Genomic DNA, 18,011 nt, shown 5'->3' with positions numbered 1-18,011 from the left:
ATAATTAGTCAATTCGTTGGATATCGAGTAAGGAAGTGAGGATTTTGCCATCTTGGTGAACCTGCCGCAAATCCTCAGCCAAGCCAAACTGATACCCTATCTGCCCTCAAATTATAGTTGTCCATGCAGCCCGAGGCACGACGGCACGGCACGAAGCCCGCTTTTTTAGCCCGACACGAGCACGGCACGGCCCGGCGACATGCGGGCCCGGGCTGGCCCGGTCCGAGGGAGCAGGCCGTGCCTAGGCCGCTGCTCAGGCCCATGGGCTGGCCCGGCCCGGCCCGGCCTGCATCAGCCGGCCCGGCAGGGCCCGGCCTCCCCCCCTCCTCACTCCTCCTCCCCTCCCCGCGGCCCAGCGCGGATGGCTCAACGTCCCCTCCTCCCCCCTCCTCATATGGCCCCGCGCCCCCGCGGCCCGCGCAGCCGCAGCACACTCCCACCCCCGGCCGAACCCTAACCCCACCGCCTACCCTCTCCCTCCCCCACCGCCGCACTCTGCTCTCTCTCGGCTCTCGCCCAGTCCCTCACCTCGCCTCCTCCCCGCTCTCGCTCGCTCCCTCTCTTCTTCACGACTCACCGGCGGGGTGCGCCGCCGCGGGCTCCTCTCCTCCTGCTGCCACCTCCCAGTCTCCCACCTCCACTCCAACCCGCCACCGCACTCCCTACCGCTCGCGGTCGTGGTCGCGAGTCGGCATCGCGACTCGCTCGCCACAACGCCTCCCCGCCCCACTCTCTCTCCCGCACGAGTGCACGACTCGCCTCCCTGCCGGCCACCGCACTCTCCCAACTCGCCTCCGCGGCCCCCAGCGGCGAGCCGCCAACGGTGGCTACCGCCGCCTCACCGCCCCGCACTGCCGCCGACGGTGGCCACCTCCTCCTCACTGCCACGCGCTGCTGCTCCTCCCTATGCCTCCTCTGCACGGATCCGGCCTCCTCATCGCTCATCCTCCGCGTATCTAGCCAAGTCGAGGTGCGGAGAGGTCGGGGATGGAGAGGTGAGGTCGCGTCGTCCACGGCCTTCGCAACGACGGCGGCCTGCCTGGCCTCCCCCTCTCTGTCTCTCTCTCTCTCTCACTCTCTCTCCTCTCTCTCTCTCTCTCTCTCTGTCGGTGATTCGGTGTAGTGGGCCTTGGGCCGGGCCGGCACGCTGGAGTAGCCGTGCTTCTCGGTCCGGCCCGGCACGAAAAATGGCCCAGCAGGCCGTGCCTGGGCCGTCGGCCAGGCACGAAGCCCATGGCGGCATGGCCCGCAGGGCACGTCGTGCCTTCTCGGCCCGACCCCCATCGGGCTGTGCCGGCCCGTTGCCGGGCCGGGCCGTTGGACATCTATACCTGAAATATGATAGATTTTCTATTGTTCTGAATAAAAAGTTATAAATTTACCTAAATTTATTTATAGAGCAAAGTATTAACATCCACCCCCTATTAAATAGGTAAATTATATTATAATTATCTAATGTAGCTCATTCGTTATCCTAAGCAATACTTTTCTACAAACCTTAGTAAACTCAGAGTATGTTTTAACTTATGATAAATATATTTTCCCCTATGTATATCAAAACTGAAGGAATCTATAAACTCTATAAAGCTAAACCCCACTAGCTATTTTTCTAAACATGCAAGTTGTCCACCTAATCCACTATCGGATGCATTTATGATCAACTAGCATTTGCAATTATGATCTATATGTCAGCAAGACACATCATCCACTAACATACATTTAGTTGTCCACATCAGCGTGTCATGTCATCCACTAACGTTAACTTATAATTGTTGATCCCTTTGTATAAGTAATTTTATTCCAAATCATTAGCAATTTCCACAGCAACGCGCGGGATATTCACCTAGTATCTTACAATCTTATTACTATGAGTTTTTTTTTAATAATGGAATAAATGTTCAGCTTCATCCTTGCTCACAAGTGAGGAATTAGACCACATTATTACAAAAGAAGTTCCCACGCTCATGTTTAAATCAGACCCACAAAAATGATAGAAAATCAGTTCGTAGTCTTAGACACAGTGGGCCATCTTAGACATAGTGGGCCATCCATAATAAAAAAGAGAGCCTAGAGCCGATAACTACTGGTGCATTGTAGATGCATTCTTTCTCATCTTCACATCGCTGCAATTGACCTCAAAACCAGAAGCAATGTGTCCTAAATAAGACTTGTAAAAATATTTTAGACTGTACTTGTGAAAAACACTATCATTCCTAGTGAAGGTGGCCACCCCTACTAGTAATAACAAGCTTAAATCTTTTCCACACTGCTTATACCAATTCCTAAAAAGGTTTACCACAGTTCGCGGTGGGGGAAGTTCAAACACCATATGCAACGCACGCCAGAGAAATTTAGCATATTTCACTCAAAAAAGATATGTTGAATAGTTTCAAAATTACTGCAAAAACAGCAATATTTGTTTCCTTGTCAATTTCTTTTAGTTAGGTTGTCTTTAGTTAATATTATGTCCTTTTTGAGAAACTAAAGAAATATCCTAATTGTAAGAGGTACTTTTACTCGTCAAATTTCCTGTATTACCATGATGTCATTAGTAATTAGGTATCTATACATCAACCTAACTATAAAACTAACACTTTTACTTAAAGTCCATATGATAGTATCCTTCTCTCCTTATAAGTTTACATTCATCATACTTGCAATCAGATTATTAAGGGGAACAGTGTTGAATACTTCGACTATTGTTGCATATTTTTTGTGAACTATGTTGAACAAATTCGAGAATTTGTAGCTTAGGGAGCCCACCCTTAAGCTACACAAGCTTAAGGGTTGATCCTTCGTCGCCGTTAAGCCCATCCAAAAATGAGAATCCTCAGCTTTTTCTTATGAACTTGAGAAAGTGTTTTATTTTTTAGGTACTTATTTTGCAATAATTCGTGTCACGTTCTATCTTCGTGACAATGTGTGTATAACCATTCACTGAGGAGACACTTATTCTATAAATCTAGATTCTGAATTCTTAACCTTCCTTGTTCCCTAGGTTGGCACGCTAAACCTCATTTTAAGTCTATATTTTTTCTTATACTGATTATTTTGCCAGAAAAACTCTTAATCTATAATATTCTTTTTTTTTAGAATCCCTCGACGTACCTCGAAGAAAGAGCATATACATAGTTAAACTGGAAATCACTAAAATAATTACACAAGCCTACCACCGATTGATAAAAACATACGTTTTCAACTACAAAGTTAGACGACGACAACTCATTGCTTAGAATTTGTCCACACCGTGTATGTCCAGAAGATAAATCTAGGCCATCTTGGTCTCGCTAGACTGGGCCTAGCTCTAGCTGCCATCCTGTTCTACTCGCTACACTCGACCTGGCTCTAGCTTGCATCCTGTTCTAAGATCAACACATCTTGCAAGCCATGACGTTGCCCGGGACTACCTTTTCTGGGTCCCTTCGTCGTGGAGAAGATTTGATTGGGCACGCAGCATTGCCGGGCTTTGATGCTGCTGCACGGCACGTACGGGACCATGTATAGATGAATATAAGCAGCCGAGTTTTTTTTTTAACTCAGCAGCCACTTATGGCCCTGTGATTAAAACCAAGTGCTCAGCTAAAAAAGAGGAAACAAGCCTCCTTTCATAATCATAATGCATTACCTCTGTCTCAAAATAAAATAACTTTTAGAGTGATCCTAAGTAAAATAATTTCAAGTTTAATCAAATTTATAGAGAAAAAATACACCAATATTTATGACACCAAATTAATATAACTAGATATATCATGAAATATATTTTCATAACGTATTTCTTTAGTATCATAAGTGATGCTATTATTTTCTATAAAATTGATCAAACTTAAGGCAATTTGATTTCGGTGATTCTAAAAATTGTTTTTTTAGAACAGAGATAGCATGTTATTAGATAACCTAATTCTCATTGCTCAGGATGGTAAGTAAGCTAATCCTTCTAGTAGTATAGCTAGCTATACTTTTCTGAAAAAATAGGTACGACGACCATGGCATGTCCAGAAGATAAAGGTCATCCCTAGCTACCATTTGGTCCAAAGATCAACATACATGGTGTAGCTATACTTGACCATATGGCCCAGGCACGATGGGCCGGCCTAGGCACGGCACTAAGAAGCACGGCCTGGCCCGGCTCTCATCATGCCTGTGCCTAGCATGGCCCGGTTGTAGTGCTGTGCCTGGGCCGCCATGTCGACCCGTAGTGCTGGCCCAGGCACGACACGGATAATGGGCCGGCACGACGCGGCCCGATCAATTCTAGCCATCGGATGCTTTCAGAGGATTCCATAGCCGTCGGATAAGAGTATATAGCACCAAACCCTAACTCCCAGTAGCTGTCATCTCTCGATCTCTCTCGTCCTCCACACGTAGTCGCGCCCTCCTCCCCGTGTCCAACTCCTCCCGTCCCTACAGTCTCGCCTAGCTCCTCCTCCTGTCCTCCCGAGCTCCCCACCGCGGCTCCCCATGGCGGCTCCTCCGTCCGTGCTCCCGTCCTTCCCGTCTGCTCGACGGCGCGGCGACCTCTGTGCGGTGGCGCGGCCAGGGGTGCGTCTTCGTGGCGCCGGCACTTGGCCAGGGCGCAACGGCACGGCGGCGGCGCGCGGCAGGGGCGAGCTCGTGCGGTGGAGACACGTCTGCAATGGTGGCACGTCCGACGCGAGTGCGGCTCGACGGTGGCCATGGCGACGGGCCGGCACGGCCCCGACGGGCCGTCATGCCCATCGGCACGGCACGGCACGGCTGAGTCGCCATAGGGCCATGCCTAGGCCGGGATGCCGGCACGGCAGCACTACACGATACGCACGGCAACGCCGCCGTGCTCCGTCGTGCCGTGCCTCGCTGACAGTGCCGTGCCGTGTCTGAGCGGTCCGTTTGACCATGTATAGGTGTAGCCATATGTTGGGGCCTTGGGGGACCACCTTTTTCTGGGTCTCTACGGCCTGTTCGCTTGGTCTTATTTGGCTTATAAGCCATGGCTTATCAGCCAACGAACAGTATTTTTCTCTCGCATCAAACCAGCCAACAGTACTTTCAGCCATGGCTTATAAGTCAAACCAGCCCAAACAAACAAGGCGCTAGTCTCTACCGTCACAGAAGATTTGATTGGGACTGGATCTCACGCAGCACTGCCGGCCTTTCATGGTAGGCAGCGGAGCTTTACTGTCAGAATTCCAGAGGAATTAACCCAACTTTTGGAAGTAAAAGCAATTCATATTTGAAACCAAAATATGCCGCAGAATTTAACGCATGTTGCTTGATTCCACCACCTTAAACCTAGCGGAACCAAATAATGAAACGCATGCCACGCACGCACGTTCTCAAAAGAAAAACGAAAATAAAACATTACACGTATCGCTCGTAGTTATTTTATATATACACATCAGATCCGTTCCAGAATTTTGACCATTTGAGTCCTTTGAACTTTATATAGTACCCTATGTACATATACATATACTATAGCAATGTTGATTATTGTTTTCTTTTTTGGGTGAACCGTGAACGTGACGCTACATTTTGTGACTATATTATACTTCCTTTGTTCTAAATTACAAGACGTTTTGGCATTTGTAGATGCATATATTTTATTATGTATTTAGACATAATATATACCTAGATGCATAGGAAAAGCTATGAATCTAGAAAAAAACAAAATAGGAACGGAGAGAGTATTATACTCATGCTAGAGAAGACCTTTCGTACGCTAAAACCACCATATCTTCTTCACTCTTGACTTTTATACACCAGTACACGTGAGGGTGGACATCAATTTGATTCTTTGGTCTACTTGCTCAAAACAAAGACCAGAGGAACTGACAAAACAAGGTGAGATGCGGTTGAATTCCTTGCACGTGCATCCAACATATATGCTAGTAGTAGTCAATTACTTATCAATTATATCATCTGGTATTTGCTTTGGTAATAGCTAAGCCGTCAGGTTCAAAACCAAATGGCCAGCAAGCCTTTCTTTTTCTCCTTTTGATCCCTTTGCTTTACGACAAAAGACAGAGATGACAAATACTTCTTTTTATTCTTTTTCTTCAAGACAACAGAGAGATGTCAAATACTAGCTCTAGCTCAAGAATTCCTAAAGCGAGCTAGAACTTTGGGCGCATTAAAAATATTAGGTCGAATATTTTGGATTAAAAACATGTTTAAAGCACTTTATTTTATGCCAGACCTGATCATGGGCTATCCGATCCAACTTACGCGAAAAAACCAACCATCAGGTAAGCTCAAGCCATAGTTTTCGACCCATAACTCGACTCAAACCAAAAAAAAAATAACAAACATAGAAAAACCCAAGAAAGAACCTAACCTGGCACGAACAGACGTGCCCAACGAGAGGGCATAGGCCAAAAACTTGATCTCGACTCGACTTGACGTTTGATAAGGTCTATTTTATACTAAACTCCGAATTTCATTTGAAGTGAAGACAAAGCCTCCCCCAGCTCTAGTTCATTAGTTCATTTGAAATGAAGCTGAAGCCGTGTGGAGCCATGCCAAAGAGGGCATTATAGCTTCTTCAGTTATGCTCTATCTAGTGGCTCTCCAACTATTCAGAACGACACGATGATCCATGTTGACAAAAGCAGATGATATACCACGATAAAAATTAACACACAAGTTACATTGGCAACTGGTCCTATCTATATCGCTATACAAAAAATTGGCACGTAGCCTACACAGGAGAGGGTTACGGGCTTACGGCCCACAAGGCCACAGCCCACAAGTATCAAAGCTAGCCGTCAGACAGCAATACAGATGACAGCCAGGTCTGAGAAAGCTAACAGTTCGGATTTGCGGCTTCACTTTCCCAGATGAGTCAAGATCCTGCTGACAAGTACCTCTTTCTTACCAGAAACCGGGAGGTCATGCGCGGTCAGGTAGGATTTCAATTCCGCCGCCGTCATTTGCTTCAGCTGCAAACGACAACCTTGGAATTTAGAAAACAATTATAGTAACCAAACAATATTGTATAACATGTCAATGATTATTGGCAATTGCAAAAACTTCAGCTCTAAATTCATTGGCATATTTCACCTAGAAGTGATATGCTGAATTCTAGTTGCATGTATACTCAGAAGACAAATTTTTAATTAACTTTAGCTTGTTGGTCAAGAAGAATTTGAGTGCATTTAGTGTTTGCAGAATAAATCCAGTGCCTCCCCATCATAAGCAGCACTGGTTAGATTGATCTCTCAGCCAATAAGCCCAACGGCCTATTGGGCCTTGGTCACGCGCCCTGATCAGGGGCGCCCAATCCTACATGATTGGTGGGCTCCCGTCGCACTGCGCTATATAAAGTGGTGGGGGCCGGCGGCTCGAGGTACGAGGTTCACCGTGAGCCAATCCGCCCCACCAACAAACCCTAAGTCCGATCTAGCAAGGGTGCGCAGCCAGCGACGGGAATACGCCACCGTCATCACCGTCGGCTTCACTGCACCTCACCGCGTCGCCGGACTTCACCGACTCTTCCCCGACCGTCGCTGCCCGTGCGCAGCCTACACCAGCGAACCCGATGGAGGCCACTGGATCTTCCACCCCTGCGGTCTCAGGTTCGATACCTTTTCCCTTTCTCTCCCTGTCTCTCTCTAGACTGTTCTAGATGTATTAGAATCTACCGTTTTACATGTTATACCGAATAGAATAGTTAAAGGCTAGATCTATGATCCTACTGTTTTCACATTGGTATCGGAGCCACGGTTTAGGTATAGATTTGGCTTAAGGAAAAGAAATCCAGTGCGGTTTTCGAAAGTAGAAAGGGGCTTCGGCCGACAAAGGGTTCGGTTGAACCCTAACTTCGTTTTTTTCGGATCTGAGAAAAGCTTTTGATTCGGATGAATGAAACACAAACCCTAACCCTAGATCGGGCACGGGAAAAGTCGGAAACAGTTTGAGACACGGTCTCAACAAAGAATCCTAACCCTAGCAGTTCGCCAGTCTAGGGTTTAGATCTAGGTTTTCCGAATCAACAGCAACGAAAACCGAATGAAAAGAAAAGTGGAGTTCGAATGAGATTCGGATCCAAAAGAACCAAACCCTAACCCTAAAGATAGGGAGCCTACCTGGGCTTTCCTCACCGTCGGCGGCATCGCCACCAGCGCGGAAAGAACACCGCGGCGTCGCTCCCGAACGGCGTGCGGGACAGAGCAGAGATCCGTGCACCTCGCACGCGCGGTCACTGAAACAGGGCACCACCAAGCGGCCCCTCGACGGCGGCGTGCTCAGCCTCGGGCGAGCACGCACGCCGGCGAGAGGGCGCTGGGCGGAGCCCCTCTTCTTCTCTCTCGGCCACCGAGGACGGATGCGCTGCGGATGACTCTCTGAGCTGCGCTGCGTGATGAGAGAGAAGGGGAGGGAAAGAATGCCCTAGGGTTTTGGAAGGGTGCTGGCCGGGGCGGGGTTTTCATCCGGCCGAAACGAGAGGAGAACCGTCGATCGGCGATCGACGGATAGCAGGCACCTAGGCCAGATTAGGCCCAGACGGGTGGCCAGTTTCCTAGCCCAGGCCCAGGTTGCGGCCTAGGGCGCGGAGGCGGCGATAGCGCGAGCCGGCTGTGGGCTCTATTGGGCCACAGCGCGCGTTAAGCGAGCTCGGCTGCCGCGGGCTGGTTTTGGCTATCGGGCCGAAATGAGCAAATAAACAGTAATTTTCTTATTTTCCAGAAAATAATTTGATGCACATTAGATGAATCTGAATTGCATTTTGATGCAAATTTCTGTACAAAATTTATTCAACGATATTTTTTGTTCAGTATATAGTAAAATTGCTTCTGGAAAATAGAATTAAAAGTTTTATTAAAGGTTCCGCTGCGTACTTAAAAATTGTTGTTTTCATTATTAAATTCGAACTAACGAGAGAATTTAATTTTGAAACATAGATAATTTTTACAATTATTATAATGTTGTTATTATTCTGACCAAAGTTGATTAATAGCAATATTATAATGTTGATGTAATTATGGTTTTTTGTTATGCATTATTTCTATTTCTGCCCAACGGTGATGTAGATTTAATGTATAAAACAATTGTATGTTTTAATTTTGATCAACGTTGAACTAAGGCATGCAATTGTTGTTGTTATTATTTGTGTTCTCACACTATTTGAATTATGTTTTCAGGCGGATACAACTTGATGAGTTATATCAAAGAGATCCCCACTCTAAAAGGGGATAACTACATTGAATGGAAGAAAAAGATCGACTTGGCCTTCATATTGGCTGAGGTGGACTAGGTAGTCACCACACCGTGTTCCAAAGAACCTGTGGCACCGGTGAGAGAGACAGATGAGACTGATGCTGCATGGCAGAACAGAGAGCGGGACTTTGCTCCCGTAAAGATAGTCTTTTGACCTTGAAAATAGAAAGTGGGTCACAGCTAATAAGAAATGTTTGACTGTGATAAAGAATACAATTGAGCCTGCAATAGTGGGCTCAATTCCAGACTGTGACACGGTCATAGAGTACCTAGAAAAAATAAAGAGTCAGTTCACTGGCTTTTCAAAGACATGCAACCCAGCTGATCAAGCAGCTGGTCACAGAAAGGTACTCTGGTGGCGACAGTGGCATTAGAGAGCACATACTGAGAATGAGCAATTTGGCATCTAAACTCAAACCAATGGATTTGGCACTCAAGGATGAGTTTCTTATTCATTTGATTTTTGCTTCTTTGCCCAAAGAATTTGACACATTTGTTGTTAATTACAACATACAGCCAGAAAAATGAGATGTAGAAAAGCTCATAGCCATGTGTGTGCAGGAGGAAAGAATAAAAGTTTCACAGGGTGGTACAGTCAACTACCTAAAAGATAAGAAAAAGAACTATAATAACAGTTCTTTCTCCAAGTCATCTGGAAATGGTCCCATGCAACAGTCTCAGAACAAGCAATTCCTAGTAAATAAAGACCAGTGTCTCTACTGTAAGAAGATGAGACATTATAAGAAGAATTGTCCCGATTTCTTAAAGATGATTATGAAAAATAAAGGTGAGAACATTATTACGTTTGTAAATGAATCCTTGTATGTCAAGTTTTTAAAATCTACTTGGTGGATTGATTCAGGTGCAACTATTCATGTTGCTAATTCATTACAGGGATTCCGTTCGATGAGAACTTTATAAAGAAGCGAAAGTTTCATTAAAGTCGCAAATGGAGTACAAGCAGATGTTGAGGTCGTTGACGATCTTCCACTAGAGTTTGCTGATGGCTTCATACTTTTTCTTAGAGATGTTTTTATGTACCTTCTTTGCAAAGAAACTTGATTAGTGTATCAAAATTGGACCATGATGGTTATGATTGCCATTTTAGAAATGGCAAATGTCAGATATTGTTTGATAATAGATATATTGGTCTTACCTTCCGACAAGACGAGCTTTATTTGTTATCACTTTGTGAAAATATGAATTCCGTATGTGATGTGAATGAGAATGTATCCTCATCGAACAATGTAAACAGAAAACGAAAGAGAGCTCACGATGCGTTGTCGAAATTATGGCACTGTCGTTTAGGCCATATTTCAAGGGGGAGAATAGAAAGACTAGTTAAGAATGATATTCTTCCTCCATTAGAGCTCTCAGATTTAGAACAATGTAGAGATTGCATAAAAGAAAAGTATGTAAAGAAAATTAAGAAATATACCAAACGAAGCGCAGGAATTCTACAGATTATTCACACAGATATCTATGGTCCTTTTCCTGTAAAGAGTGTGGATGGTTTTGATTCATTCATAACATTCACAGATGATTACTCCCATTATGACTACATTTATCCAATTAAAGAAAGAACAGAAGCGTTGAATAAATTCAAAATATTTAAAGCAGAAGTTAAAAATCAGCATGATTTAAAGATTAAGATAGTCAGGTCTGACCGTGGAGGGGGGTACTACGGTCGGCATACCCCATATGGACAAGTTCCTGGACCTTTTGCAAGGTTCTTACAGGAGAATGGTATAGTCGCCCAGTATTCAACACCGGGCGAACCTTAGCAGAATAGAGTAGCTGAAAGGCGTAACCGTACCATGATGGATATGGTGCATAGTATGATAAGTTACTCCACTTTACCGATGAGTCTATAGATGGAGGCGTTAAAAACCGCCATTCATATTCTCAATAGAGTACCAAGTAAGTCGGTGCACAAAACACCGTATGAGTTGTGGACAGGAAGAGTACCCTCACTTAACCACTTGCGTGTGTGGGAGAGCCCTGCTGAAGCTAAAGTTTTTAACCCAAACATTGAGAAGCTAGATCCCAAAACAGTGAGTTGCAATTTCATTGGCTACCTAGAAAAGTCAAAAGGTTTTTATTTCTACTGTCCAGATAGACATACAAAGTTTGTGAAAACGAGACACGTTGTCTTCCTAGAGGATGAAATGATGAGGGGAAGCATAGTAGCTCGAGAAATTGACCTTGAAGAGAAGCGGGTGTATACACCCACTCCGATCATTCATGAGCTATTTTTCTCACTACTTGCTGTTGCTACACCGACAGTACAAGACACTGTGGTGCCAGTACCTGTTGTTATCCCGCCTGTGGCAACAATGAATGATGATGAGAAACCTGTGCCTCAGGATCCTATAGAACCTATTGCCACACATGAGGGGGGCAACAACAGCCTCAAACAGAAAATGTGCCAAATGAGGAGGCCTCTAGAAGGTCTTAAAGAGTTAGAAAATCAGCTATTCCTGCTGATTATGAAGTGTACAACACTAAAGAATTTCAAATGAAGGATGATCCCACCTCATTTGAAGAAGCCATGAAAAGTGATCATTCATTAAAGTGGCTTGAGGCAATGAAAGATGAAATGAGATCAATGAATGCAAATAAAGTTTGAGATTTGGAGATAATTCCTAAATGAGCCAAAACAGTAGGCTGTAAATGGGTCTACAAAACAAAACTTGACTCTCAAGAGAATATAGAGAGATATAAAGTCCGACTTGTGGCAAAAGGCTTTACACAAAGAGAAAGGATTGATTACAATGAGACCTTTTCTCCAATCTCATGTAAGGATTCCTTCAGAATCATAATGGCATTAGTGGCACATTACGATTTAGAATTACATCAGATGGATATAAAGACGGCATTTCTCAACGGAGACTTAGAGGAAAATATTTACATGGCACAACCGAAAGGTTTTATCATAAAAGGAAAAGAACATTTGGGATGCCGCCTAAAGAAATCCATTTATAGATTAAAATAAGTTTTAAGACAGTGGTACTTGAAGTTTGATCAGACAATAAAGAATTTTAGGTTTAAAGATAATGTTGAGGACAATTGTGTCTACACAAAGTTTAAGAATGGAAAGTTTATCTTCCTTGTCCTGTATGTGGATGATATCTTACTTGCTAGTAGTGATGTCAGTCTACTACTAAAGACAAAGAAGTTTTTGTCCTCAAAATTTGATATGAAAGTTCTTGGTGAAGCTTCGTTTGTTTTAGGGATCGAGATTCACCGAGATAGAAGAAAAGGGGTATTAGGACTGTCACAAAAAGCATACATAGAAAAAGTCTTAAAGAAATTCAGTATGCACAAATATAGTCCCTCACCTGCTCCTATAGTCAAGGACGACAGATATGGGGATTTTCAATGCCCCAGGAACTAATATAAGATCAATCAAATGAAAGTGGTTCCATATGCTTCAGCTGTCGGAAGCTTGCAATATGCTCAAGTGTATACGCGCCCTGACTTGGCATTTGTTACCGGGTTACTTGGCAGATTCCAGAGCAATCCTGGAATAGAACACTGAAAATTGGTAAAGAAAGTCTTGCGTTATTTGCAAGGAACGAAAGGCCTCATGATGACGTATAGAAGATCTGATTCACTCCATATAGTGGGATATTCAGATTCTGATTATGCGGAAGATAATAGAAAAAATCCACGTCTGGATATGTATTCACTCTCGCAGGGGAAGCTATTTCATGGAAAAGCTCAAAGCAAACCGTCACTATATCGTCCACAATGTATGTCGAGTTTGTAGCATGTTATGAGGCAACGGGGCAGGTGAACTGGCTAAAGAAGTTCATACCCGGTTTGAAGGTGGTTGACGACATCAAATGACCACTGAAGTTATACTGCGATAATAATCCAGCAGTACAGTATGCTCACAACAATAGGTCAAGTGGTGCTGCCAAATACATTGACATAAAGTATTATGTTGTGAAGGATAAAGTCCAGGATCAAATGATAAGTCTTGAGCATATAAGTACCGAAAAGATGCTTACGGATCCGCTTACAAAAGGCTTACCACCCAACGTGTTCAGAGAACATGTAGCCAGCATGGGTTTAAGGGAAAGCCTATGATTCCTGAACTATGAATGGCCCAAAAGTTAAAGTAACTATTTCAGATCAGAGACGTGCATTGTAGCTGTTAAATCTATCGGCGATTGACCGTAACAATGAAACATGCTCTATGCATCATCTGTGAAGAAATGAGTAAGGATAAAAGGATTGAAGTTTAAAGTTTAAAGATAAAAGTAATAGTGTGAGATAAGGGGAAGAATGTTAGATTGATCTCTCAGCCAATAAGCCCAACAGCCTATTGGGCCTTGGTCACGCGCCCTGATCGGGGGCGCCCAACCCTACATGGTTGGTGGGCCCCCGTCGCACTGCGCTATATAAAGTGGTGGGGGCCAGCGGCTCGAGGTACGAGGTTCACCGTGAGCCAATTCCGCCCCACCAACAAACCCTAAGTCCGATCTAGCAAGGGTGCGCAGCCAGCGACGGAAAGACGCCACCGTCATCACCGTCGGCTTCACTGCACCTCACCGCATCGCCGGACTTCACCGACTCTTCCCCGACCGTCGCTGCCCGTGCGCAGCCTACACCAGCGAACCCGATGGAGGCCACTGGATCTTCCACCCCTGCGGTCTCAGGTTCGGTACCTTTTCCCTTTCTCTCCCTGTCTCTCTCTAGACTGTTCTAGATGTATTAGGATCTACCGTTTTACATGCTATACCGAATAGAACAGTTAAAGGCTAGATCTATGATCCTACTGTTTTCACAGCACTTACCTGCGCAGCTGCATCAGTGATTTCCTTCCTCTTTTTTGAAGCATCACCACGGGAAGCTTTCCCTGCTGCTGCTTCTGCCTCCTCTTGGTCATAATTTTCACCATAGACTGAAGTCTTGAATTCCTCAATAGCTTTGACTACCCCTGGCCTGAGATAAGAATAGCAAGGAACATCCCACACAAGGCACAAATAAGATAAAGAGATAACTATTGCAAATTGCTTTTATATAACCAACAGGAATTCAGCTTGTTCAAGCATTCAATAAGTTACATTGTTATGCAGCTAACAATGGTGTGGAAATGTGTCTCCTGCTTTTCATTGTCCTGAAAAAAAAATGTTACATTGTTATTTAGTAATGTCGCAAGCCCCTAAAAGAATGTCAGGGCAAAACTTGGCCACATAGACTGAATAATTGGATACTGACAAAAGGCAAACTGACAAAGTAGTACGTTTAGCATTGCATTACCTAAAGGTTATGAGGAGTACTCATCAGTTGCCTTCTTCCTAAAATCCTATATGGCGATGGATCACAGACAAACTACTACTAGCGAAAATCCAGAACAAACTTAATGATCCAACTTCAGACAAGGTCTCAATTTCCAAATAGAGACATAAAAAACTGATACCCAGAATGTCAAATTAAGTGGCGTAGAGTAATTGTGCCTCACCTGGGTGGTAGAAGGGGTGAACATTTTGGGCGAGGCGTCGACAAGGTAGACAACCATCTCCTTGTTCGCCTCCCTCTCCTGATTCCCCGAGCAAGGAATCCACAACACGCGAAGAATGCGGCGCCGTAGCAGCCAGCAGGGTCAAATTACTTTTCAGAACACTGCTCCAACAGAAGGGGGAAAGAAGAAAAAAAAAACGCAGGGAAGAGCCGGTACGAACCTGGACGGTGTCTTCGTCTATCATGCACGAGCAAAAAAAAAAAATGTAATAACTGATACTTTATTTAGTCAATACATATAAGGACATCAGTGATACAATACCTCTCTTTCTATTCATTTGTACATGGAGACCAGCTAAAATGCGCAACTCTGATGCCGCTCGCCGCCATTCCGATAAGTGACGGCATATGTGTGTATACTTGACGGTTATTATGATGCAGTGGTACCTACGAGCTACAAAATTGATTAGCATCAAACAATAAAAAATTGATAGCATAGAGCAATGATAAAATTTTCAATCTAAGTACCTTTCATTCATCAGCACCACATATCTGTACGGTCGCATCCGCACGTCATCCCTTACTCGAATATTAGACACATGCACAACTATACCAATGACATCTACAAACACAAACGATAGTTATTGATGGAATAGGAGCATGAACAGTTAACTATGTATTTTTTAAATATAGGCGTATGAGGTATACCTGCAAAAAAGTACTCAGTTTGAGCGTATACATCCTCGAATTCCATAAAGGTACGAGGACACTGACAAATCCATAGCTCTCTTAGTGGTGCATTAGCCATACTTTGTGGAGATAGAACCACAAAGTAGTCGGCACATAAACGGAAGATGTAGCCTAAAGGACCAACATGAGTAGGTGCGAAGCCAACTCTCATGAAGTCATAACATTCTCCTACACGAAGCAAACGGTCGAACCTCATGGTTTGGTCGCCGTACGCAACTGCTTCCATTTTGGTTCCCTGTAAGAATATTAGATCCAACAGATAGATAACAATAGTCTCTAGAAAAAAAATTAGATATGGTCTAAAAAGATGAGCTCAAAATACACCTGGTCATCCTTCAAAATTACACGCAAATATGTATCGTTGCCTTTCCAAAAAAACCATGGCACTCACATCCCATATGGAAGATATGTGTTCCATTCCCACTTCATGGAATTCAACCCATCTATAATCCCGTCCGTGTCAATCAAAATGATAAAACACACTGAGTAAACCTATGTTGACAGAAAATGATTGCCTCGATCAATTACAAGATAAATGTAACGTAGTTACCTGTAGATGTGTGTATCGGTGATTGCAGACGGCGGGTCAGCGTACACCCTCTTTCTTTTGAGTGACCGATAGCCAGAACCCATATCGACAAATGAGAAACCAAAATCATGAAAAATATACAGGATGATATTAGTCAGTCTGAACATAATATACTATTATTCTATGGAGATCGGCAAGCAATTAAAAATTTAAAGTTGTCCGCGTGCTCTGTGCCTCTGTCCTGTTATCTTGATGACGTCATGTGAGGCCTCTGAAATAACTACAACACCTACATTGTTAATTTGTTAGCATACATGACCGCAAATTTGATGCCCGTGCGTGGCCACATGCCAGACGACGATGGCTACTGCTCCGTGCTCTGGCGTCATGGCAAGCAGCTATGTCTCCGGCAGCGAGGCGCATCTGAGGCGAGCGGCTTTGAGCTAGACCCATCCGAGACGAGCGGCGGCTCCGACGGCGCGGCGCATCCGAGGCGAGGTGCTGCTGCTCTGGCGGCTCGTTGCATCCGAGGTGAGCGGCTGTTCCAGCAGCGGCACGGCACACGGCGGCTACAGGACAACTAAACTTTTGTATGTACTAAAAATACACGGATCGCACGATAAGATAACAATATTGTGAAATTAAATACCGATGTTAATGTAACATTTAATCCAAAAAGCAAAGTTCGTGTAACACCCCGGTGTTATGCCTACATTTAGGCACTGCAAATCACGCATATCATGCATCATCAAGCATCCAAATCATACATGCTTAATCATGTGAATAACAATTGAAACATTGCTTTGAAACATCTGAAACATGCGTGAAACCTGAATGCTGCATACACCTGTTTAAGAATTGTTTTGCCCTAAAATTTTCTTGCTAGGTTAGTAAAACATGTTTGGTTACTATTGTAAATCATCTAGCAATGTTTAGTTCAATTTTTGGAGCAATGTTTGTATTCAAATTAATTCAAAATTTGGCTTCAAAAATAAATTCCAAAAATTAGGGTTTTGAGCTAAACGTGGACTTTGATGTTACAATTCAAAATCTAGAAAGAATTTGGCTTTGGTCATAAAAGCAAAGTTGTAGAGAATTAAATTCTAAACAACTTTTATTTTTGGTACATTTTCAAAAGAGGTCATTTTCTTGCTCAAAATAATATTTAAAAGATGGCATTTAAAAATTCCTTGAAAATTTTATTTGGAAAAGGATTTTTTCCTCCTTCGCGGGCCGCCGCCTCGCTTCTGGCCCACCTGCCGAAGCCGGCCCAGCGAGCCTTCTGCAGCACCGTGCGCCTCGCCTTGGCCCGACCCAGCCCCGTGCCGTGCCAGCCCGGCCTGCCTCCGCGCGCTGGCCCCTTCTCCCGCGCGCCGCGCCGTTCGCCGCGCCACGCTCCCGACCGCGTCAGGCGACGCCCGCCGCGTGGCCGCCTTGTGCTGGCAACGCACGCCGCGCGGCAGCCACGGCCTGCGGCCGCTCCCACGCGCCCGCCTACATCTGCTGCCCTCGCTGCGCACCTCATTTCGCACTCCCGCTCTCTCAGGCACAGCAACAGCAGCAGCGCGCGCCCGTGCTGCCGAGCTCGCCGACGCGCTCCGCCGGCGTCGAGCTCCCGCACCACCGCGCCATTCCCCGATTCCTCCCGCCCGCAGCTCCGCCTCGCTCTCCGACACCTGGTGCTCGTGGTTGTGCCGTCGTTTGAGCCGAGGTAGCGCTTGTTCCAAGCTTCGCCGCCGTCGGCCATGGCGCCACCGTGCTCGGCCGCCGTGGAACTTCCCCTTCCTCCCCTTCTCCACCCTACTTAGCTGCCTGCTCGCATTCACCGATGCCTCGCGAACCTCCTGCGCTCGCTCGCTTGCCCTGGCCCGGCCGACAATGGCCGCCGGCCGCTGGCCGAGCCGCGCCGCCGTGAAGTCTCGGCGTCGGCGTGTCCCCTTCGCTTCGGCCGAGCTGGGCCAAAGCGGCCGTGGGCCGAAGCCCCTGCCAGGCCGCCGCGCTCCCCTTTCGCTCGAACCACGCGGGCCAAAAGTGGCCATGGGCCAGCTGTTCCCCACGGGCTGGCCCA

At 45.4% G+C, this 18,011-nt stretch overlaps 2 protein-coding genes across 2 annotated transcripts; one reads left to right on the top strand and one right to left on the bottom strand.

Annotated features, from left to right (window-relative positions):
* The first annotated feature begins 261 nt into the window (after positions 1 to 261).
* On the top strand, positions 262 to 960 carry LOC136548104 (vegetative cell wall protein gp1-like). Its single transcript, XM_066539742.1, has one exon. It carries the CDS (start codon positions 262 to 264, stop codon positions 958 to 960), a length of 699 nt encoding a protein of 232 aa, XP_066395839.1.
* A 5,658-nt stretch (positions 961 to 6,618) lies between these two features.
* On the bottom strand, positions 6,619 to 14,745 carry LOC136551015 (ATP-dependent DNA helicase 2 subunit KU70-like). The gene is made up of 4 exons (XM_066542614.1): positions 14,666 to 14,745; positions 14,268 to 14,320; positions 13,998 to 14,145; positions 6,619 to 6,914 (listed from the first exon to the last, which is right to left on the bottom strand). Exons 1-4 carry the CDS (start codon positions 14,720 to 14,722, stop codon positions 6,801 to 6,803), a joined length of 372 nt encoding a protein of 123 aa, XP_066398711.1. The 5' UTR covers positions 14,723 to 14,745; the 3' UTR covers positions 6,619 to 6,800.
* Between the last annotated feature and the right edge of the window lie 3,266 nt (positions 14,746 to 18,011).

This window comes from Miscanthus floridulus, chromosome 4 (assembly GCF_019320115.1).
Source record: "Miscanthus floridulus cultivar M001 chromosome 4, ASM1932011v1, whole genome shotgun sequence".
NCBI lineage: Eukaryota > Viridiplantae > Streptophyta > Magnoliopsida > Poales > Poaceae > Miscanthus > Miscanthus floridulus.
Note: the sequence above shows the minus strand (reverse complement) of the source record. Positions and strands in the feature narration are given on the sequence as shown.